The sequence below is a fragment of the Fulmarus glacialis genome, unplaced genomic scaffold (genome assembly GCF_000690835.1).
Source record: "Fulmarus glacialis isolate BGI_N327 unplaced genomic scaffold, ASM69083v1 scaffold50273, whole genome shotgun sequence".
NCBI classification, from domain to species: Eukaryota; Metazoa; Chordata; class Aves; order Procellariiformes; family Procellariidae; genus Fulmarus; species Fulmarus glacialis.
In genome coordinates this window covers 6,751-32,058 of record NW_009205804.1, presented here as the reverse complement: position 1 = coordinate 32,058, position 25,308 = coordinate 6,751, and the positions used below count along the sequence as shown (strand labels likewise).

Below are 25,308 nucleotides of genomic sequence, written 5' to 3'. Positions count from 1 at the left end.
CTGGCGCATGTGATCCCCAGAACATACAAAAGACCCAACTCTCTAAACATTGTCATTATAACAGAATAACCAAGGTCTGATGTCTGCAGTTCTTCATGCAGCTTTTGCAGCTCTTCACACAGCGGCTAGAAATGCTATGTATTGGTTTCTCCCAAAATGCCTTCAATCATATTCTAGGTCCATTTGAATCCTTCTGTCTTGCAATGTCAACATCTGGTGAAAGGAACTTTGTCTTCCAATTCTGCCAAATGTCAACTGACACTTTGCCAGGAGGCACCACCTCTTCTTATCTGGGTGTTGTCAATAGTCTTTTCGACTGAAACAGGCTAGGTGGTTTTACAGCCTCGCTACTCATCAAGGCTGCTTATGGTGTAGATGAGGCATGATACTTCACAAATGCAATTGCTGCCAGCTCTTTGCAGAATTCTTCCAGCACAATCACGCCCTCTAGTAACGTCATGTGGTCAATGCTGAGAAAGAGAAAAAAATCGGCAGAGAATCAGGACTGGCACACACAAAAACCAGCTGGGGGTCTGAGAGAATATGCAATATATTTACTCACATGGGCCCTTCCGGCTCCAAGCCCAGCAGGCGTTTTCTGACCAGCAGAAGTTTGGGAGTGAAATCTGGGATGCGCTGGATTCTAACCATGAGGTCTCCAACGACCTGTAAAGCACAATGCCATCAACATACAAAATTAACACCTTTGCAGAGTGCCTGGCAGCAAGTTAAATGACAGCCTTCAGTGCCCAGGACGCAAACCCACTTCAGCATCCTCACAGGCTCACAAAACAACATGCAGAGTACCTGCTCTGCCCCCAAAAAGGGTGAGTGGGTGCAGAAAGTAGAGAGATACAAAAGGGCAGGAACTCTTGAGCCTTACTTGCTGTTGCCACAAATGACATTACTTAATTATGTCAATGATTAATTTGTCTTAGTAAATGTTGATGCAGGCAATTGATCAGTAAATTCCTGAGTTTAGGGAAAGCACAAGGAGAGAGAGTGAAGATTATATTTTGAAATGGTAGGGGCTGCTGGGAAAAAGGGAGCTAAGCCCTCCATTAGTATTGGGCAAGCACCATTAATAGGCTCCTGACCAGCTTAATAACAGCTGGTGCGTGGGATGTCTGACTGAGAAGACTGCAGTGTGCCAGGCACCCGGCCAGCACTTCTAGGATGCAGGTCTGGCAGGAAGAGATGGAATCAGAGAGGGAAAGGAAGGGGACTTTCGATAAATCCAGGACTTCATTGACAAGAACAGCCTTCATCAGAAAAAAAAGAGGATGAGCAGAGGTATTCATCCAGACACAGGGTATTCAGGAGTGTCCTTTGCTTGTGTGTGAATCAAAGCCATCTCTTTCCCATCCAGGTGCAAACCTGTACTTGGCCTGTTCTTACAGCACTACCTGACATTGCCTGCAAGTGACAACAATGTGACCTAGTCCAGTTTAAAGCAAAATCATTGCCAGAGGGGATGTTTTGATCTATACAATGAAACTAAGCAAACAAACAATTTTGAAGACGTCAGGACACAGAAATACATTTTCCAATGTTTTTGGTAGAAAATCCAAAATCTTGATTCAAATCAAGAGCATAAGTATCTACTTTCAGTGAGAAGTCATTTGCCAACTTAAACTAGCCAGCAACTACTACCAGCAACTACAAAGTTACTAAATATATCGCTGCTGTATAGCCATATGTAAATATTAACTGTGTGTTTACTCACCCTGACAATAACAGAGAAGAGAGACCTGCAGCCAGAAGCTAGGTTTACATAAGGATCCAAAAGGTATTCATGTATATGAGGGTGGGGAAACAAGGACAGTTTGGACAACACTGACGTAACTTGTAAATTTACATCATAGGGCTGCAAAAAAAAGGAAAACACAGTGCTTAGTTATTTTCATGCTGGCTTCTTTTCATCCAGCCAGTGTTTACTTAACTACTAGAACCTTATACACAGGGTTATGAATAAATAAAGATAGAAAGTTAGATTAGAAGACAGGCCCAAAACCTCTGCTTTCCACAACAGGAGTGATGTGAATATGACAGTTAGGTATTAGATGTTATTATCTGTATAACTGCCACAACCACTTGAAGCTTTTGCACACTTGTTTATTATAGGATAAGTCCTCTTCCTGTAAAACATTTTTTCAGCTCAGTAGCTAAACAAATAGCATAGAATCAGCTTAGATTAAACATCTGCTTGCTTCTCCTGGATAACTGTAAAGTATATGAACTCAGGAAATTGAGAGAGACAAATCCATGTTTACGGCTAATATGGTATTTCTCTTCTTCTGCTTTCTTTTTCTTGGAAAGATCCATTGCAGAAGGCCTGGTCATCTTGTGGCAGCGTGCTATGGGAGATGAGACAGTCCTAGGCTGGGAAAGCAGCATGAAATTCTAAGCTTCTCTACCTCCTTTCCGCAAATCAACTAACTGGGAGAGGTAACACTGTCAGATGCTGGAAGCCGCTAATCAGTCATAAAGAAAAAAAATAGTACCTAACTTTCTAGGAAAAAAATAGTGCCGACCTTAAAGGATTTTAGCATTCCAGTGAGAAACTCATTTCCATAAAATGGAAGCTTCTTAATGTTCCAAGTACTTTTTTTTCCATCTTTGATTTTCTCATCACAGTAAAAACAAGCTGACATTTTAATTCAGCCCCAAATTTGCAAACTAGTGGAATTTCCTTCCATCTATTCAGTGGTGGAACAGATTCCGTTGACAAGAGATGGACAGACATTGCCCTGGTACACCCCTATGCCAGTCTGAAGATGTTACCAACACCCAGATGGTTTAACTTTGTTGGTTTTACCTGAAGTGGATTACAGGGCCTCATTCAATCTCTTTGACTGCATATTGGCAGTAACATCCTCAGTGGCATAATCACATCTAGAAGAGGATGATTTCATGGCCTCAAATTATCATCTCTATGCTCTCAAGTTAGCATCCCACTGAAGAATCAGAGAACAGATTCTTCACTTTTCCAGACTGTAAGATTTGGAAGAATTCAACTTCGGATTAAGACAGATATATTTAGATATGTCTACATGTCTAAGCTCGCATTAGCCTACTAAACAGAGATCTGACACTTGATACACTTGCCTACACACAAACATCTCGTGCCATCTCAGATGCTCAGGAGTATCTGCTGGTCTCTTGGCAGTTCCACAGAGGGTGGATCCTGCAAGATCTGTGTTGTAACTGCAAGCTTGTTGGGAATATCTTGGGCATCACAAAAATGGCAACAGATACCTCAGTTCAGGCAACTGAGTCGAACTTTCAGTCAATACAGGAAGCCGAGATGGTGATTCACTTCGCACTAAAAGAGACACCTACTTACTTTTCAGTCTAACAGCTCCAGAGACTACTGGGGCTGTTCTGACAAAATTTCCACTGACTAGATGTGGACACCTAACTAATATTTAGGTACCTTATTACTGAATTCATTACCACACACTGTTGCATTGCAAAGAGATCTTTTCAAGTGAAAGCACATATTTCTCCCAGTCAGTAGCAGTTATTTCTGTACTTGATATTCCAGCAATAGATTCATCCCAATCTTCTAACAAATGAAGCTTTGAGACCCTGGACCAGAGATGTTACAGGTAAAAAAGATCACTACATTTTTAGTTATTGTGGAAAAGTTACTCTGCAGACAGAGACACAAACTCCTTCCATAAATCCATTCCACTGTCTACCTAGCTGAGCTGAAGGAGAAGGTCTTTAGAGTTGTCTGAGTCAGTCAATTCATTAGGAAGCCTTGAAGCGATGAGCATTATCTGGTGTTCACGTGAAGAGAAGGAAACAAAGTAGTAATACGTGCTGCATTGTTCAGACAGATTGCTGTTGCGATTTGAACTAATTGAGAGCATTAAGGAAAGCTGCTTCTCCACACAGAGCTTTTATTTCTGTCCATATGTCAGCAGACTCCGTAAGACAGCCTTATATCAGATAACATCTTAAAAAAATTCTCTGTAACTAAAAAGGTTAAAACCAGCAAAATCTGCAGTTCAGGAAATTCTTACAAAATTCTTAGGAAACAGTCAATTCCATAGAAATGTATAATATTAACAGGAAGAAGGAAGTACTGTCTAGCAGATGAGGTACTGGATTTCAACAGCCTTGAAACAAGTTGCTTCACTTACGTGCCTCGGCTATCTTCTGTCAGAAACTAGGTTAATGGTACCTACCACCTCTGCAAAGTTTTCTAATATCTACTGACAAAAACTGATAAAAACACAAGAACTACCTTTGTGACAAAGCAAAAAAAACATTGAACACAATCTGGAAGTAGTACTGTGTCCCCACTAAAGGCTTTTCAACATTTTTCACTTTGTCTGGACATTAGCACCCATTATGTCAAATTTGTCATTAATAGGACCCAGGTTTTGTTGCTTTGTGATGGGTTGTTTTTTTTTTTCCCCTATGTGATTTATGTGTTTCACTGTGAATAACCCCTAGGAATTTCAGTTTGGTTTTTAGGACAGGGTTTTGGTACGATATAATAAGAATTTACCCCTTCTGTCTGATTCAGGCAGTTCATTTTAATTCTTCTGGAGTCAAGAACCATTTTTGAAACCACAGATCGTAACACCTTGCTCAACTAACCCAAATGTGTGTCATGCTGACAGGTAGTCTATCAAAATGGGCACTGTGCTTCCATGCCAGATGCTACTTTTGTTGTAATCGTATGCATCTGACACTCAGATGTTTCTCAGGGGATGTAACTTGGATTCTTTACTTTTTGTAATTTATGTGTCATTGCTCAGAGAAGGTTTTCATATGCATGAGGCTTGTTTTTCCTAAGAGCTAATGATGCCCAGTTTTCTTCATGACTCTAATCTATAACCATTTCAGCTAGTGAAGTGTGCAGAACATGTTTACTGGAAGCAAAACCCTGAGAATACACAATATAGCAAAGGAAATATTTGGCTTTCTTTTCTGACTTCTGAATTATAGAAGTTGGTACTCTCAAACATCCTTCTCCCCTGACCTAGAGGCTGACCTAGAGGCTACCACTGGCTTCCTGACATGTCTCCTATGCATTTATATGTTCAAATGGCTCTTGTCCTGCTTATGACCAGAAAATGTGGCACTACCACAGCTATTTGTTTATTCTGTAGATAGTTCCACATGCAAAACAGAAAAGAATTTACAAACTTCTGAAACTGGTACTATTGCATCTGTAGCAACTCCAGCTGGTATTACAGGGAAGGTAATCTAGACTTTTAGGGCTTTTTTTCACTGGCAAGAAAAGTTATCTTCTTGATCTAAAGCAGCAACATTGACTTGACTAACTGAAGTCCAGAGTTTAGAGAAGGCAAAGAAACGTTAAGTTTTCTCACAGGGCAACCTCCTTTCCACCTCTCTGAGCCTTCACTTCGCTTCTCCCTAGAAAGACTAGGTCGTGCAGGCTGGCTAAATACAGAAACAAATACACATCAGGAAAATTCACTTTCTTTAAAATCCTTTGTACTAATCTGGGTCTGACATGTCACACCTCCTTTTCAGAACAAGGAGCCAGTCAGATCATATCTCATTTGTTTGCCCTTAGCAGCTACACTTTTATTATTTGAAGGTAATCAAACAGAAAAAAACCTACTTTACATTGCAGATGGAAAAGCATACCTTCTAGAAACTTTCCATGCACTGATAACAGTTTTTTCTAACAGTGAAAAAATGGGGGAAATGTTAACAGTGATACAGTAAGTTCCTTTCATCTTACACAGTGATGTAAACTGCTTCCAGAACACGGCTTCAGATTGAAGTTCACTGAAATATGGCAGAAAGGAGCTGTACAGTATTTTATTCACTGAAAAATGTACATGTTTCTAAGTGTAAATGCTAGAAAATGAAAACAGAATCAGTGATGCTAGTACTGAAAGATTCCTAAGATACTATCTTACCCTCTTCTTTTACTTAAAGGATATTCTTGTCTTACACATTAATTTAAATTATATTTCTGGTCAAGAAAACATTTGATATACAAAAAAGTGGGTAACAAAGATAAGAGGGTTCTTGTTCTCTACTTTTGTTGAGAATGCTGATCACTATAACATCCTGCAATCTACAGAGACCTGCACCAAGGACATGGACATTACACAATAATATGATGCTATAATAGACATCTGAGTGATGGGAATCCATGGGACCTTGGAGATCAGCCCTTTAGTAGTGATGAAAGTATCAGAAATGGAATTCATAATCTGCTTTTCCTTACCTGATCAAGAATCCTGCCCATTCTTTCAAACAGGACTTTCAAGAAGTGTCCTTCAAAAAACGATGCTTCTAAATTGCACTTTTCCAAAGATCTGGGAGATCCAGGCCACTCCCACCGTAAGCAGATGACACAATAATCGCGGAACTAGAAAAAAGTAGCGAGGAAAACAGATTCAAACCTCCATGGAAACAATTTCTTTCCTTTTAATAGTCCATAGGCCTTAAAACTATAATCTGTAGCTACGTGAAAAATCTAAGCCCAAAAAGAACAGTCATTCTAAAATAAACATGATCAGTTTCTATGCCCACACCTCATTTTCTTCTTGACATTCATGCTATTAGGGTGGTTTCAAAAACACAATGAGTGGAGAACAGCGCTCCCAAAAAGCAGCTGGGGCCAAAACACAAAACAAAGCCAACAATACACATCCTGATCAGGGTTCTTCTAAAGCAGGAATTGCATTCATATACATTCTTGTTGTCAGTACGTTACCACACTTTCACTGTGTTATGTGTAGCTTATCTTGCTATCCAATTTATATTGCTCCCTAGTTCCCAGGACAGAAAGGCACGTGTATATGCAGGAGATACAAATGAAAAAAGTACTTCAGGGCTTCCTCTTCCCTCTCTTTGTTTCCTATCACCCATAACAGTCTTTCTCAACCTCTGCCTCTGCCTGTGATTTGCTGTGGGCTGCCTGATGTCTCACTTTCAAGGAATTATGCCTTGAAAGGAGTATAGGTTATAGCAGTGAAAATAAGGAACACAGGAATAAACAGTAGCAAAAGAGAGACAAAACAGACTCAGAAATTCTTCACTGTATGTAGCTTACCTACTTGTGCAGGCTTCCAGGAATAGAAATATGGAAGCAGAACAGCTGTTTGGATGTAATAACAGCAATAGGCAGGGCTATTCTTAGGGGGGAAATATTTTAAGAGTAGCCATTATCATTGTCAGGAAGTGACAGAAACCAATTCTGTTCTCTAATAACTCCCAGAATACTCTTTTTCCCAAGGCATGAAAGAAATACAAAGATGATATGTGTTTTCTGGCATCCAAGAATAGAACATAGGGGAATTTTACATCAACGTTTGTTTCCTTATTCTCTATTTTCTACTCCCTTTCTTTTCAGGGGAGACTACAGATAAAACAATATAATAAATACAGAAGTCCAAGCTTCCCATCTTAAACTGCTGATATCATAATTCAGAGGTTATGGAATTTTTGAAGTACCGACTAAATATAGCGCTCTCGGTTATTCTACTCCTTTGTATACATTTTTCTATTCTAGAGGATTCACGGGGCTTCAACAAGAAAGCTGCAAATAACAGTGACTGTCCTCTGACCACGGAAACTTTAGATTATGTTTGCAAAAACAAAACCAGCATTTATTTCAAAACAGTAAACCATAAAGCTTTCCCTGCCTACCAAACTCCCAACTTCAAACCTGAATGCCTTAGGCTGCACATTCCCTGTGATGAGCCTTTATTTTTAAAGTCCCAGATTGCATAACTCCTATGCAGCATTTTAATTTCCCTTTAGTCCTTTCAAACAGCTTGGCAGGCAATTCTCCAAGAGAATGCAGATAAATGCAAAAGCAAATTAAGAATCTATCTGCAGTTCAGATTTTCTCTCAGCGTATTTGTTATATGAATATTAATGCATTTAATGTCATCCATTATTCCCACTAGGGTAATACAAGGTGGATTCACTGTCAAAAGATCTCCAAAGGTAAGTTTTCATTAGAAAATAAAAATTTAATTTTCCCATCTTCCGTTACCAAAAGATGCATTTAGTAGGACTATTTATAGAACCATTTGTATATTCTCATAAGCATTTCAAATGCTAAAGGACTAAAGAAGACTTCACTGACTTACTTGTCTGTGTGCATCTCTGAGGTAAGTATCATAACCTGTACCCTCCACATGGTATGACGACTTAGCTTCATCAGGTACAAGACAGAGAAAACTAAAGAGAAAAAAAGTACATTAATGAATATCTATAATCCACAGAGCACCAGATCAATACTTTCTCATCATCTGTAACAGTGTACACAATACTGAATTGTCTGGCCAATTAATCCACAGATTCTACCATAAGTTTATGTGAAGAACAGAGAATACAAAACCTATTTAAGGGTGTCTATTCTAGCTACTGTTCGTAATTACAAGATATATACTTCAGAACTTTTATATCTAGCACTAGAGATAAAAACCTCAGTGGAAGCATTTTCCGAGAATTAGCAGACAGAATGGACATGAAAAGGAATATTCATAACCAGGTCAAGTATTTGCTAAAGGTCAGACTCCATCTTACTAGAGCATATGGAAAATTTACTGGGGAACAAATGAGCCAAAAGAGAAGGAGAATTACAGTTAATATTCTTCTTAACCTACTGCATAGGCAGTTTTATTTACCATAGTTTGTTGTGTTAAAAAATGAACATCTAAGAACATACTGGAATATTTGCATATAAATGTCCCAGTTACAAATATCATTGCCTTTGCCAGGTATGTAGTGCAAATACTGTATGTCCTTATTACTTCACCAATATCTGACCTAAAAAGCATCAGGAAATTCTCATTCTTATTAGAGAGGAACTCTCTTTGAAAAATAAATATAAAAACCTAAAATTTCTGGACAGCAAAATAAAACTCAGTCTTTGGACCCTGTTTCCAAATTTCAGCTTTCTCCACACCCCAAGAACTGCTGGAGGATCCTGTAAGATTTATACGCAGAGATATGTAGTAGCTGACTTTCTGTATGGAGTTCATCTTATCTGAAAAAATACAAATTTGCAAAACACTGCAAATCCTGAAAACATTTCTATTCACTGATGGAGATTACACACGGTGAATTTAGGAGAGTGTTCTTTGCATCTTTGCTCCAGACCATGTCCACCATAAACTATATATAGCAATACTGGGGGAAAGAGAGCAAGAAGCGGCTATGCCATTCTATGCTGACTGTCCTCAGGCTGCTTGCTTCCTTTGGCTAACACCTTTGATTATTTCTGGGTAAGTAGATAGGTCAGCACTGAAATACCAGCGCTGCTTTGCTACCATGTATTAACAGAGCAAACAGCATTTGTCCTAATATCAGTTGCTAAGAGAATCACCATCACTAAGTTGCCTAGAGCAGAGCCTGTCCTCTTTGTGATACCCATTTTGCAGGACATCTAACATGCACAAAGGTGTGTTACAGGTGACAGAGATGCCCCTTGATCGTCAGGGAACAGCAGGTTATCTCTAGCATGGTGATTATTTACTTTCATATATGAGTTTAAGGAACTTTAGGAAGTTTGAGGGGTTTTTTCCCCTAAAATGTTTATGGCAATACACCCCAGTCTTCTCCAGGAAGGTCAAGTCCTGTAACAGCAGTTTAAGTATAGCAAATATTTTTGAGAAAATAAAGTTTTATAATCAATAAGGCTTTCATCGTGAATTCTCAGTATTCAACTAGACTATTAGCTGTAAATTTGTTCTGTTTTTCTCATTTATGTTTAATTATTTTTACTTATTGTAAGCTCTAATCTTTCAGGACTAGCTTTCTGATAAAATGCCACATAATTTCCTTCTGTGGAGTCATTTTACCAGCTGGCACAGAATAACATCTATTACAGAGTACATTTGATTTGCACAGTATGTGCAGACACCCACACATTCAGAGATTTCTTTAAGTGTTTCTTTCAACTTACCTATTTACAATTTTATGAACTTCAGTCTTCCCATCATTTTTTGGATGTTCTGGACTGACAGGTGGAGAAGCACTGAGCCACTCTTGAGTTGACAATGTGTTATCTGGAGACAGATCGGTAAATAACGGATCTTCCTCTAGGTCTCTGTGAGATTATATTAGACAAAAACATAATCATTCACAGAATGTTATGGAAGGCAGGAAAATCTCTGGGTCAAAAGGCATGCTTTCTATTTTTCTTCTCTGAACAACTAGGATGTTTTCCGGAACACTATCATATGCACAACTTTTTACCCAATTAATATCAGAAATACCAACCTTTACAAATACCCAACAAACTTTGTTTTGAAGAAAAATCGTAACTTCTTGATCTGAACAACAGAGTAGACATTTTTGACTCGTACAAAATCACTGCATTAAATCACTTCAACTCTTTAGCCGCATTTTTTACATGAGAGAGAGTTATACTCCAGGAAATCATTAGATTATTTTATATGACTCAGAAATACCTAAATAGCCGGTGTGACTAGTCCTTACCCCTCTATCAGTAAAAAAAGGAGTTACAAGAGTTACATAGGGTATTTAAAAGGATTTTATGTAAGGTGTTCCAGAAAAGTTCTTCCATCAAAGAATGGTTCAAGAACATAAATGTAAGCAAGACACCTAATGACTGACTTCAAGAATAATCTCACTGAAAACAATACAAATATGCACAGACTTAAGCTAGGTAGATGCCTAAGTAAATTGATATATGAAGACCTTTGAGCGCTTATTGTTCTGGAAAGAGGCTTTTGATAATTTTAGCTTTTCTGTTACTGTTCTAAAAATTTCTATAAGTTGCTGATAGAATAATTTCTGCATGACACTATGGATACAGATTAATACATAGAGCTCAAAGTGCTATCTATGCTCACTTACTGAAAAAAACCCTTGTTTTGTTCTAAAAATAAGGATCCAAGTTAGCTGTTGTGAAAACTTCCCTTAAAAAAGAAACTTACACTGCTCCTGCGATCTGTCCATTCTCTACCACATCTTTATCTTCTTGACAGAGAGGCTTGTATTCCATATAGTTTCTTTCTTCTAAATTTCTCAGAACTAAATTATAAAGAATGTGCTCATTGGGTTTTTGCAAAAGATGCTCAAACATTCGTAAAGTCATTATGCTGATCTGCAACATAAAAAGTAAAAATTCAATAAACTGATGCACCGCTGCCTTATGCTTTTTGCCTTATATCTGTTTATACATCCTAGAACATTGCAATTACTTATTTACATTATGGAAGGAAGCAAAAATCCTAAGAAAAATTAGGAAATTGTTATGCTGAATGTGGTATAAACATGGATGAAGAGTTCACACACATTTGAAAATCAATGTGGATGTATTTTTTTCCTGTAAAACAAAAATTGTTCTAGAATCTGCCAAAATAACAATGCAAAGAACATCCAGAGAACTTACAACTTAGCTTTCCATATTACAATCAGATCCATGCTGGCAGATGGTTATCATTGTGCAAGTGAGACACAGAACAGGACTTAAAGTTAGTAATAAATACCCAGAATAAAACAAAGTAATACTGGGATATTGTGACTAGAACTGTAGGCTAAGATTTTTACATGGAGATATTACGTAGGCTTTTAAAAGGAGACTGACTTTAAGCAATACAGAGAGAGTTTTTGAAGACAGCTTTAGAGTGCTTAGCTTTGCAAAGATCAACTAATTTATACAGATAACTGATTTTGACAGGGTGAGCAGGTAAGCATACTGAAAAAAATGGATGGGTGAAGGCACAGACCTGTATTTCACGCAAGCTTGGTTTTTATTTGAAAAAGTAGAGGGTGGAGGTTGTTTCATGGAAAAAATGAAACAAGCAGCTCCTGAGGAGGAATTTTACTGAAGTAAATTATTTTAACAACGTTTACTGTGTATAAAGTGCTTAAAGTTATTATATCTTCTTTTAATTGGCATTGTGTATATTCTCTGACCACAGTTACTTTATATAAAAAATAGTAAGTTTTTAACTATACCTTATGTGATAACATGACAGAATTGACACAACGTGGAAAATAACAGCGATGCAACATATAACAAAGCATGAATTAAGATGCAATTATAGAAACCGATTTTGGCCTATCTTACAGATGAGCGAGCCCAACTAGATATGCATAGGGGGCAAGCAAATTTAGCAAAGAATCTTTATCAATGGGAACAATGTGCTACCTGGAGAAAACAGCTTAACTTTCGTTTTCTAAAGGGAATTTGTAGATCTGGCAGTCAGAACTCTTTTCCTTGGCAAAAAAAGTTAGCTGACACAAATATGAAAAGACCTCACAATGGCGTTTTTACAGACTCTACGCAAGACAGAACTGGCCAGCAGACATTATTATATCACTACCACTTCTCACCTCGTCAGAAATATGATCACAGTGTTCGATTAACCTGTGTCGCAATGGATGTCTATTGATGTCTGTCAAAGTTTCTGGCTCTCTGTGTTCTCCAAGTATAAAATAAACTATTTCCTGCAGCAGGACATCTGAAGTCACTTGTCGCACCATGCGATGCAATAGTGCAGTTGATGTGAGGATTCCAATCTCTGAACTGAACAAAAAATTTCATGTCAGATATGTAGTGGACTTCAGCTGAAAAAAAATCAGCTTGATTCAGATTCTGTTCTGCTGTGTCTTGTAGGATGCTACTCACGTTTGCATCAGCTGGGGTTCCATAACATCAATGAAAAATCGTTCCCGCACAGCTTTTGCCATAGCAACAGCAGCAGTCTGAAACAAAAGTACAAAATGGTATGTCTCAAACTCAAAAGCTAAGAACAACTGGAACTACTTATTTGCTGAATATATTTGTATCATCTGCAAACATTTCAAACCTTTTGTGCTTCTTTGATGAGTTGATCACAGTAGTCAAACCATGAAAGAAAAGAAATCAATGCTCTTTTCCCTGGAAAAGCAGATGCATCTTCTTTGTGGCTATAAGAATCCAAACTAGAGAACACAGGAAAAAATACTTATTTAGTCTACAAGTAATTGAAGAATCTTGGACTTTATTCTTACTGAACTTAACAGAATAATTAATGATCTACTTGCAACGAAGTGAACATTAAAATAGCTTTTCTGCCAGTCTCTACTAATCTGGCAGATTACACAGGTTTTCAGTGGCATGCTAAAGGACACATAGTATGTACAGCAGAACTCTGTGAGTCAGAAGGGAAAACTGATCACCTAGCCTATTCTCCCAGGAAAGACAGACCACAGAAACTGAATCAATAACTCCTGTAGTCAGAGAACCATAAAATGAAGGCAATTGTTTTTCTTTACTCTGTAAGTGACCTCAATCAAGTCCACCAAAACAACAGTGTATACCTGAACTAGATTGTATCTTTCAGAAAAAAACACATGTATCCCAATTTAAAGGCTCTATGGAATAACAAATTCACCATTTCCTTTGGTAAAGCAGTCCAATAATTATTTATCCCACTATTCAAAGTTGTGGTTTTTTCGCTTCTAACTTCAAACTCCAACCACCAGAAATTTTGGTTGTTATTTTGCATATACCTACTTTTTGTCTCAGTATTAACAGATCACAAGCAATTCATAATAATGAAGGCAGAGTGGGGAAGAGAAATGTTTTGAGAATCTAACATGCAAGCAGTTAGGATAACAGGCATGTATCTTTTGCTTCATGCTGATGAGTTATGCAGTAACTCTTTCCTTCTTCATTTTACTGCAAAAATTTTGCAACAACAGCCTGTTATCAAAGACACCCTTCCTGCTCCCTGCAGCAGCTTACAGTGTTCACTGTGTACAGTGAAAAGTTTATGTTTCCTAAATCCTTAACATCTGAACAAGAAAATAATTTGTACCTGATACTGCAGCTACACCACTACAAATTGCTACCGTAATTCAGTGGAAAAACCTGCCCCCTGAGGAATCTCTGTAAGGGACTGGCAGCCAAACCTGGCCCTGTGTCAGAAATCACGCATACATTGGACGCCCAAAGTCGTACCAGTATGCTGCAGTGGGATCTCAGCTCTGCTCTTGAGTCTTTAGCATGGGGGTGTGAATATTTTATACATCTCATCTATCTACAGAAAATTAGTTTCAGGGAGGGGTGTAAAGTCACCTTGGGTATTAAATACAAAAATAAAATTCTTACCCCCAGTTAATTGCCTCCACTGTTTCAATGTCTAAGGGATCCAGTGACTGAGGCAGGGCTTTGTAGAGGGTGGCCAGCCTGTCTGTCAACAATTCACATAAACAAGTACTTTGAGTCAGGCACTTGGCAGCTGCTGGTTCTGGCAAACTCACCAAAAGCATGAGGCCTTCACAGGCCTTCACTGCTATCCGGCCGTCCTGGCAGAAGGGCATGGAAGAATTAATCAGAGGGTGAATGAAGCTCACTTGAAATCAAGAAGCAAATGTGTCCCAAATAAACCCCCTCTATTCCCACACAGTGAGTGAATGCCTATATTTTTGTTGCCTTTCCAGTGATTACAATTTATTTCTACTGAATTTGGATAGTACAAAATAAAGAATCTCACCTGAATCCATGTCAAATACTAAGAATGCAACTGCAACCTTCAGGTTGACAGAACTAGTGCTGTAGGTCAGCTTAAGACCAAGATATTAAACAATGTAAACTATCACTTAACAATAACAAGGTACATCGGTAGATTCAGTTTCCTGCTCTCAACACTGCTGTAGCAACTACAGGCTTACCCGGCCCCCCTCTTAAGTTTTCTGAAAGAATCTGAGTATGAATTCGAGGATGGAGCTGGGTACAGCAGTTGTTTTTAAAAGAATTCAAACCCCTGGAGATAGCCCAGTGCCTTTACAAAAAAAGTGGGTTTGGTTAAGTCAGTACAATCGAAAGTAGTTTTTAAAATATTCTCTTGTGGTATATTTAACCTAATGATTATCCTATCATTAGCTTGTCTGTGAAACATGCAGCATCCTATACAAATTGCTCAAAAAACACCTACATTACCATCAACAAACTTACTATTTATTTTCTAAAACTGCATTTTTTCTTTAATCTTAACTGGCAAAGAAAATTGCCAATTTACAAAGCTGCCTGCAAAACAAACCTTGTTTTACTTTTTATAGTTAAAATACAGTGTGTACATACATGTATATCCACTCCCTCTGCCCACTTCACACAGCATCTGAACTACTTCATTTTATCACATCGAAGAGAACAAAAAAAAAAAAAAACTCACAGGACTTTTAGTGAGGTTTAGTAGAGAATTCACTAAATTATAGTCTTGATTTGGACAAACAGCAGAGGACTCGGGTGATGATGTGACATTTAGTTCATCCAAACTGAAAGAGAGATCATCCGCCTGTTGTGGGAGGTCATCTTCCTTCTCCATTTGTTCTGCTCCAGCAGCACCAGATATTTCTTCAGGCTGAACGGGCTGTCCCGTGTCTGTTGACAAAGAGTCTTGGCCTTTTAGCATGTCTTCTGTGATTACACTTGCTGATCCTTTGGAAGCCATTGCTTTTAACTTACTCTGCAAAGCATTTTGTTGGAATTACACAGTTGAAATTACTGTTCATCCTGAAGCAGAAATTAACTAAAAGCAAATTTTTTACATCAGCATTTGAAGTAGTTCTCTACAAGGCTGGATACAGTTACCATGTAGAATGCAATGGGTTGCAGGAGCAGGGGAGTTTTTAAACATAGAACATTTTTTAATCTGCTTAAATTTCTCTTAAGCCCTGTACCATTTTGCTTCAAGGCTGAATATGCCATTTACAAAGAGATGGCATCTTTTTCTCTCCACCACTGAAGGCACACATTCATTTGATTTGCCCACTATTTGATGATAGAAGTTTTTCGTTTACCTTATGAATGCACCTTTAGACCTTAGCACATACTATAAAATATCCCTTTCTAGGTTAAGGCCTCGAATTCATCTAATGTCTGAAACATTACTTCCAGTTGGAGTTGTACAATTCAACTCATTCTAAACTTCTTGAGATTTTATCTTCAACAGGAAAGAGAAAAAACCATCTTTTATGACAGCAGAGTACTCTCAAGTTGTTTCTCACGAAGAAAACATTGAGTAGATTTAATGAACAGAAGATACTAAAAGTTAGCATTGGGCACTGGATACTACAGCAGATCCCAGAGAACCTTCTCAGAAGCTACAAATCATCTCAGCCTGAAAGAAAGCAACCCATCTGCCCTCCCATAAACCTGTCTCCAGCACATAAAAAGACATTTAAATTTGTGCTCTCTGATACCAAGAAGAAACTCACAGCAAGCCAAGAATTCAGTGTTCTTCTGGCATAAGCACAGGTGAATAATACTTTATTAGAATCATAAATTAGACTTCAGCACAAGACATTTTTTCAAGTGAGTACAGTAGTGAGATTATAAATCCAAATGGTTTCCCTCCTCTATGGTAACACCAAAATTATTACAAATATATCTCAAGCATTAATAATTTAAACCAGTAACCATTTGGGGTTAATGGCGTTTAGTACATACAAACCAGCAGGGACTAACTACATGTCTCAGGCAGCAAACTAGGGAACTGGTGTGAATGCTTGCTTGATTGATGTGCATTCTTTATGGAGAATTTGTACTGAATGTTGTGATACACTCATATAACCAATTCCCTGGAGAGGCAACCCAGTGGCAGAAGCAGCACACTGCATGCCTTAAAATAAGTACGATTTTTGACTACAGTAGAAAAATTACTCCTTCAACATATGGGGTTTTTTTTTACAGTGTGAAATGCATAAGGCTGCAAAGCAACCAAAATGTGTCTGTCCGAACCATGTCTGTCTATCCCTAAATCTTTTAAAGTCCTCCAGACCTCCAGATAAAATATATTCCCATATATTTTATCAATACATGGGAATACCTGAATCACAATGATGAGCCTGGCACATAAAGCAGAAATAAAGGCTGGAACTGCATTTCAATCCTGGATTATACACTGTTGCTGGCACTACTCAAGTAGCAGGCAGGGTTGCCAAAGACAAAAGCTACTTTTTTCAAAAATTAGATAATATTTTGTAAAATACTTGTTCTGTCTTACACCGGCCTATTACCTCATGTCTGGACTCTTCTGTCATTTGAAAGGCCATAGTTTGTTTAGCTAAGGCATCAATGAGAAGACCTAACATATATAAATGCTAAATGCCCCTAGAAATTTGTCCATAGCTCATTACTCTTACATTGGCAGGTGACATAAAGCGGTCTGTACATTGAACAACACATAGGCAAAGTTTTTGCGTGTATTTAAGCTTCCTATTGTCTAATCATGCAATTCTGCAGCTTAGCTGCTCACCTGCCTCTTGTAAAGGTGCAAAACAGGATCCTGAATGACCTAACAGAAAAGGTTACATAAAACACATATTCAATGCTTTCTAGACAAAGTACTCCTCTAAGTGAATTCAGCATCAACAGAGAGCAGACAATATAAAACTACATTTTTATATTTTCATGATATGTAACTATCAGAGTTTCAAAATCTGTGGTGGATGATGCCATGCCTAAGTTCAGATAGATTTAAAAACAATTCTGTAAAAAAATCAAGTGATATCACAGCTAATGAGAATCTCTACTTAATTCATGGTGAGAAATATAAAGCTGGTAATTTGTAGTAATGAAAGTAGAAGTGAATAGTGAAACTATTGTTCGTTTTATAAAATGAAGGTACAACTTTTTAAAGAACACTGTATTAGAATTTGTTTAAGGTCTCAAGAGCAGAAATTGGAACACAGAGAATCAAGTGCCCCTTTGCATGGAACAATCAGTTGCAAGGAGTATCTCGCATAAGATGGAATGAGATGAGATGGGGCAACTAAGGAATAAACGAATATGGAAAAACATGAGGTAACAAGTTTAGCATAAAATAATGACTGAGATAGAGGTGATAAGTCAAACATTCCTATGTATGTTCTTTCTCCCTACACAAGAACAAGGAAAACTCAGTTTAAAGAAAAGAATAAATTAAAGCCAAAATAAAATTAGCATATGGATTTTAAAGTTTTAAAAAAGTAGAATGCAGTTCTTTCAGTTCTTATTTCCACAACAAAAGTAACTTGCCCAAGAGATACAGTTATGCCATATAGCCTTATCGGTTAAGCCATACAGGTGAAAGATTTTACTAAAATATAAACCGCATTCTATCAACAAACTATCTGATATGGAATCATACAAAGGAAATCCTGGGTTTGTACATACTCGTTTTTTTATGTTCATAAAATACTGTAGAAACTGATCTGGAAAAGTCAAAGAAGGAAGCAAAACTAACAGATACAGACAGACTGCTTTGGAGAGATATATCTGCATTTCAGTTTATATGTGTTGGAGATGCAGAGATAAATGCCACACAGAATTCTGTAAATTTACCCCTTCTTGCATTTGAAGGTCAGAAACAGCTATCAAGTCACAACAATAGCACCTCTAAGAGGCATAAATGTGAACAACCAGAATATTCTATTCTAATAAAGGACAATTCTGCACTCCAAATACCTTATCTGGAAACAACTATTAGAAGCTGTAAAGACATATATGCCTTAGGCTACGACATTTAGAATAATGTTGTGAAGGAAACAGGAGACACAAGAAATGTTCTTTAGCTTGCCTGAACTCTATAGCCAGCATTTTGTGAAACTAAAGATCTCTTTGAAATGTGGAATCGTCTGGTTTTCCATCTCTGATTTTTAACATTGTAATCTTGCTGTTTTGGGGAAGAACACTAGTGTCTGACAAAACACTTGTGGTTCTTATGATCGGGGTTCTCAGGTTTGATTTCAAGGGCATTACTTGAGTGTAAGAATCATTTGGAGGGTTCTTTTCAAATCATACAACTTACATAAATGACATTGAAAGTAATCCTGGTTTGGACTTCTACCATATTTTGCAGGTAATATATCTAGTAGTTTGCTTCTGAGCGCTTCTAACGTTTCAACACTAACATTTTAATCCTTACACCATTTCTACTGCTTGTACAACTACAGTGGATACAATGGCAATCAGGGTGGTATCTAATTAAGGTAAAAATAAACTCAAGATGGATTCTTTACTGGCTTATAAGTGATATTCATATACTCAATGCAAAGTAACGTCTCATCGCAGTTTAACAGCCTCTTGTTTGCAGAAAGCTTGTAAAATATTCCTGGAGGACACTGTATCTACATCTTTTTACCTATGCATCACTTGCTGAATAGATACTGTGTCACCATAGGAAACATCAAAATGTGAGCAGGAGGCATTTCTAAATGGACTTCTATAAATTAAACTTTTATATGCTCCTTCTAAATGGGAACAGAAAGTCAATCTAGAAATTCCTTCTCCTCCCACTCTGATTTCATCAATGCCACATGTAAAGTTCGAAGAGGGAGTAAAGATATTTGGCTTTCTTACAGATTGAAAATAATGTCATATTGTAGATTGTGAGCTGGCACTGCAGCTAGACCATATGTGCCACTACCAAATAAGGGCCCGATCCTGCAGAACACTTAGCAACTTGCCAGGTTTCGATGCCCCAGGCAATCTGTCCCTTAGTCTTTACTGGGCTGAAGACAAAACAACACCAGACACAGTGTTCTACATTACAATTCGTATCCTTGCTCTAAAGGCACTTTCACTACAAAGGATAAGGACCTAGGCAGGTATATTTGTGAGCCCTGAATGTAATTCTAGTAAAAATAATATCAGATGTATCTGGAAGCAAAAAAAAATGTTTCTAATATCACAGGAAAAAGATCACAGAGTGAATGAAAACTAAGCTATGAAGCACAATGTGATACCTCCAGTTCTCTACTAGATTTTGTCAGTGACACAGTAAATACACCTGGAAAATTTTGATTTGATTTACTCACCTCAAGGAAGAAGTTGACCAGGTATGGATCCTGTTTCAGCTTTGCACATACTATACAAAGAAACTGAATTTCTTCATTTTCTGTTGGTGTTGCCAGAACTTCCCCACATAGCCTGATTAATTTCTGTCACATGAAGAAAAGTGAACAATTAAGACAGGGTGTAAGTTAGAGCTTTTTCTAGAATGATGGAGTGAATTCTTTTTCTATATACATACTACAATGATGTATGATTATTGACTTGAACATTTGCTCTAGATTTGTATTGCTATGAACAAGATTTCTTTATTACTTATGACTTGCATTGCAGTGGCAGTTCAAGAACTCTAATCATCAATACATTGAAATTGATACTGCACTTGAGCAGTTTCTTTAACTCACTTGACAATGGAAGAATTAAAGATACCATTAGCTACAGCAGAATTAGAGAAACTTGTCGTATAAAAATATAGTTTACTTAAAATTTGAACAGTACCTGCACTGGCCTATGCACATTTATGTGGGGAAGAAGAGGTTGCCGTATTCTTCCGAGAAGTTTTGTATAAAAAGCCAAAACTTGCTGTTTCATTCCTGGAGGACACTGAAACAAAAACGGATGAACAATAACAAAAATATAACAAGGGCGAAGAGAAACATAGATGCAAATTTGTCAGTCAAAATGGCTAATTAAACTGCAATAATTTATCCAAAAGTGTTTAAAAAAAAAAAAATCATCTGTTAACACATTACTTTTATCAATATTAACAGAGATCAACAAAAAATGTTGCATCTCATTACTGTTTTCTTCTTCGAATTATTCATACTTTCAGTTAATTGCTCTAGTGAAGACTTCTACCAACCTTTCCAGAAAATATTCCCTATTAATACAGTGCTAAGGGGAAATTAACTCTGAATTAATTGGCTACAGGTCAGCTGTCTTTTACAGTACTGTGCCACAAAATCCAGCAATTCAGTGAGTCAGTACATACAAATATATGATGATAAACTATAAACATCTTTATGTCTACAAAAGGTTTTTTAAATTCATGAGCAATTAACCTTAGATAGATAAAGTGTTTCTAAATGCACAGATGTTCCAGGACAAGAGAAAGCTGTTGTTTTCCCTGAGATTCAACAGAATGTAAATCACAAATATCTGTGGAACATCCAGACCCATGTTCTACTGTCCCTACTGCACCATATCACATAAAAGTACTTTCCTATCTCCATGAGATCTGATGGCTCGTGGTCCTTCATGTACCTTTGTTTCTAGCTAACTGACTCTAATGTGTTCTACCACGTTGATAAATGCTGTTATTCCATAGGTTAATTTTAACCCACATCATTTCCCTTATCTGGATCACTGCACAGGTGAATGGAGAATGAGTGGCAACAGCCAGGAATGACAACTGCCTAACCTGGTTCTCCTCCCAAGGTAATTATCCCTCGATTATTAATCCCTAATTATTACTGAGTTGTCAAGCAATCCATGGAAAAGAAAGGCAAAATGTCTACCATCAGGGTGCATCTACAATAACGCACTAAGTCTAAGGGATAGCTGTGAAGGGATATTATTCTTTTTGCAACAGATCTTTGCAACATCTTGCAGCACTGAACTGTGTGTTTACTTCAGATGTATCAACTCACAAGAGGCAAAGTATAAAGACAGGCTGTACAAAAATTGCTTGTACAGGCATATTTGCATGCGTGCAAAATGACTTCTCTCAACTCTTAGAAACATACTACTAATTACCCGCTTCACATCACGTCTCCATTTCATCTTGGTTCCTTGACAAAGTTTATAGATTACTGAACGAGCTGTATTTCTGAACAAGTATTTTCAATATATCAGGTATCTTAGCCTGATTGTAGGACAGCTGGTATAGTAACAGCAATTGTAGAGGTCTGGTCCTTCCAGAGCAAGGAACATCCCAGCCTCAGATGGTACTCTACATTGTCTATATATGTAAAATTGAGCAGATTAAAAACTCATGACAACGTGTAAAAGGCTGACTGAAAATGAAACCAGGGAGAGCTCCATTTATCCTTGGAACAGCACACACCATGCTTTCCTAACTGCATCTGTACCATGATACAAGAAGTTCTAGCACAAGGGCTGCCAAGTTAATTCACCTCGTGATCCATCCAACCCCATACATTTCAGCTCATAAGTCTGCCAAGAAAGATATCAACAAGAATGCATCAAGACCGTGAAGCTAATTTTGCTTGTGCCACAAACCAGACATGAGAAGAACCAGACAACATTGCCAAGGGCTGCATTCATACCAAAGACTCGGATGTGAAAGCTGCCTGGGGATCAGCTTAAATTAATGCTTTCTGACATGGAAGTCTTTCTGAGCAATAACTCATCACATTCAGAAAAATTAAACAAAATTTGTATTTAATACAGCACTTTTCACTCAAGAATCTCCCAACACTTAACAAAGGAGAGAGAGGGATAATACTGTCTTGTAGAAGACAGAAAAATTCTAGACTGAACAAAAATGTGTCTCCTACTTCTAGCTTCACAGTCAATATTATAAGAGTGGTAAGTAACAAATCTCAGGGTTCTGCCTAGTCAGCATCCCACTGGTTGTCTCACTTTGATCGCACTTGTAAAAGACTGTTATTTGTAATATGTTGGTAACATAAGCTAACAGCTGGTTGCTAGAGTTCACTGTCCCACACTACCATCTACTGTAGAAATTCAGTCCCTATTACAAAAGATAATCTGCTTTGCTGAGAAGTACATACATCAGCTTTTCCTAGTGTGTAGAGCGTCTCCAAAATCTTGTGATGTAGCAAATACTCCATACACGGTCCTGTTTCGCCTGATTCCCTCTCATTTTCCTCTTGAACTAGAATATCCAACATCTGTTCCAGGTGAGAAGGAATGTTGGTATCAGTCACAGGAGCTTTGTCATCTAAATAGAAGAGATGTACAATTAAGAATGATTGAAATATTGCCCTCACTTTTCTTAGTTCAGTTCCAAATTTAAGATTTAAAAATGTGACCATTCATTTAAAGAATCTTATATATAGTATTTAAGTTTTTTAACATGTCTTAAATAATTTTTCAGAATTTTCAGAACTGTATTTGGAAACATAAACTGGAATATGCATTAGGCAGTTATCTAATCTTGCAATGAGGAAACGGTAAAATGCCAAATTTCAAAACACGTATTAATTACACAGTCAAAAAGGGAAAGTTTTACAGCCAGAAACCAAGCTTATGGAGAGAAGGGTTCAACTCTCAGTCTTCTGGTTAGTATCCACCCAGTCTCAGTAACTTCCTCTTTGACTCTTCACATAGTATTCTGAAATCTATAAACAGCTTCTAAGATCAGCTTAATTTGCAGCTGATCAGTTCCTTTACAAACTAGATAACTAAAGAAATGATTTTTCTAATGATAACAACAAAGAAAATCCCAACTCTATGCTGTTTATTCTTCAGAAGTTTTTAGATTTGTCTTTTATACTTTCTGCATTAAGATAGCATTCTGTCAAACGTTATGAAGGAAAGGGTGAGACTCTGATTTCATTATACTAAAGTCATGAAACTGTTGTGGATTTATGCCACTGGCAATGGGAGCTGGCATTAACATGTTGTAGAGCATGTCCACACGTGGAGATTTTCCTTTTTATTTTTTGCAGCTAAATTCTACTTGAACAAATATCCCACTAGGGAAATTATTACTACTTCTTACGCAATAATCTAAAAATAACTGTCACTTGCATGCAAACGGCAACAAGATCACAAAGGAAAACTGCCATATCAGAGTGATTTTGGTCTCTACCGCAACCTCCAGTTAGCCTAGAGTGTTTTGCTTGAGTTTCCTAGGTGTAATTCTGCTCCCACTGCAGAGGATAGCAAAATATCCACTGAGTAGAAACTTGTTTTTCACAAGACTTTTGAAAATCTGGGAGAGAGGTCAGCTTTTATTCTGCACCACATAATTGCAGGTATCAGTTTTCCCCTACCACCCTGTTATTTCTACCTTAGGAAACATCACATAGCGTTCCAAAAGATGGGTATTTAGAACCAAGGCTCAAGTTTCAGCCTGTAAGAGTAAATATTGATATAAACAAGATCACCAGGCCCAGACACAAACACAGATTCAGTAGCTACTCTAGCAGAAATACAGAACTAATAAGCTTGAGGAAAGCATGGAAACATTCACTTTTAAAACTTACTAGTTTAATAACTAGGACCAAAAATTAAAAATTTAGATGTTGTATAACTGTTGTAGGACACTAGGGAAAAGTTTAAGAAAAAGCAACTATAGATGTATTTCATCAGAATACCCATTTCTTAGAAGACCAGAATAAGGTCTGGATAAGTTTCCACAAAATGTGTTCTAAATCTGCTCACAAATTCACTTTTCAGAGCTATGTTATTAAAAAACCTTTCATGGAGAGAAGACACTAAAGAAAAAACACCTAATATTGAGCACACAGAATTCACATATGTCTGGTAAAATCTATGACCACAAAATTACTTTTGTTAAAATCTTGGAAAGAAAAAGAAAATCCCTGACGTAAAACAATAAAAAGCTTAACAGCAGGGACTATATTTCTGTAGTTGTCTGTTTAGATTAAACAGAAGATGTGAAGACAGAAACGGGGTTGGATGTGAAAAGGTACAATTCTCTACATGGTACTTGGAAAAGACGACATTCCCTCGATTGTTTTTCATGCCTACTTTTTAAGGGACGAATGGGGGTACACGTATTTTTAATTACTAATTATTATTTTTGGTATTTTGATAAAAGACATGACTCATTTTAGTGTTTCTTAATCTTTACTTTTTAACAACACTAAGATTGGGAATTCAAGTTTTCACAACAAAGAGAGAAAACCAGAATGTTTTCTTGTTTTACCTGACGTCTCTATGTAGTAATGGGTGATTGCTTTCCAGTGGTAAACGAAATCTTCTTGTAATGGAAGGGAAGGTGCGAGCTATGGGGGAAAAAAAACCAACAACAAAAAAACCCAGTTAGGAATGAAAGAAACATATTTCCTCAGAAATTAAATTTAGTTTTACCTTACACTCGGAAGTAAACTGCTGCAGACTAGTGCTACAATTCTTACTCTGTGCTCTTTTACCTTTAACAAGCACTACATACATTATTTATGGCATGAGCCCCATGTCATACAGCCTAGCTTGTGAACATCAGTAATAATATCTGTGATGTCTCTATGACCAATCTATTTGAAGCAACGAAAGCAATTGTTCATACAGCAAAGCAACACTAGAAACGTAGGTTTGAATTGTTTAGATCTCAGAGTTTTGTCCTGTAGGAAAAAATCATGTTCTTTTACATCTGTTCTTGATGCCATCTTCCCTTTCTGTACGCTCTGTTCTCCTCTATGTCTCTGCTCCCTTAAAAATACCGATTAGCTGCTTCATACAGTTTTTGCCATGCCTTTTTTTCCTGTTAACCATGACTTTTAAAAGATCTTTATTTCCTTTTTTTTGCACATCAGAACCATCCCCAGAGCTTGACAGGTTGTGCTTTTTTTTAACAAATACATTTCTTATTTCAGTTCTGAAAG

The 25,308-nt window shown here is 37.3% G+C and overlaps 1 protein-coding gene across 1 annotated transcript; it reads right to left on the bottom strand.

Annotated features, from left to right (window-relative positions):
• Positions 1-364: 364 nt before the first annotated feature.
• Positions 365-24,711, bottom strand: FAM160B1 (family with sequence similarity 160, member B1; the record flags this gene model as incomplete). Its single annotated transcript, XM_009575506.1, has 16 exons — positions 365-470; positions 563-666; positions 1,727-1,867; positions 6,227-6,370; positions 8,103-8,193; positions 9,923-10,066; positions 10,920-11,089; positions 12,325-12,517; positions 12,620-12,696; positions 12,801-12,915; positions 14,087-14,283; positions 15,150-15,443; positions 19,777-19,899; positions 20,249-20,353; positions 22,507-22,676; positions 24,633-24,711. Coding segments are annotated over 16 exons (2,253 nt in total), but the record flags the coding sequence as incomplete, so codon positions are not given.
• Between the last annotated feature and the right edge of the window lie 597 nt (positions 24,712-25,308).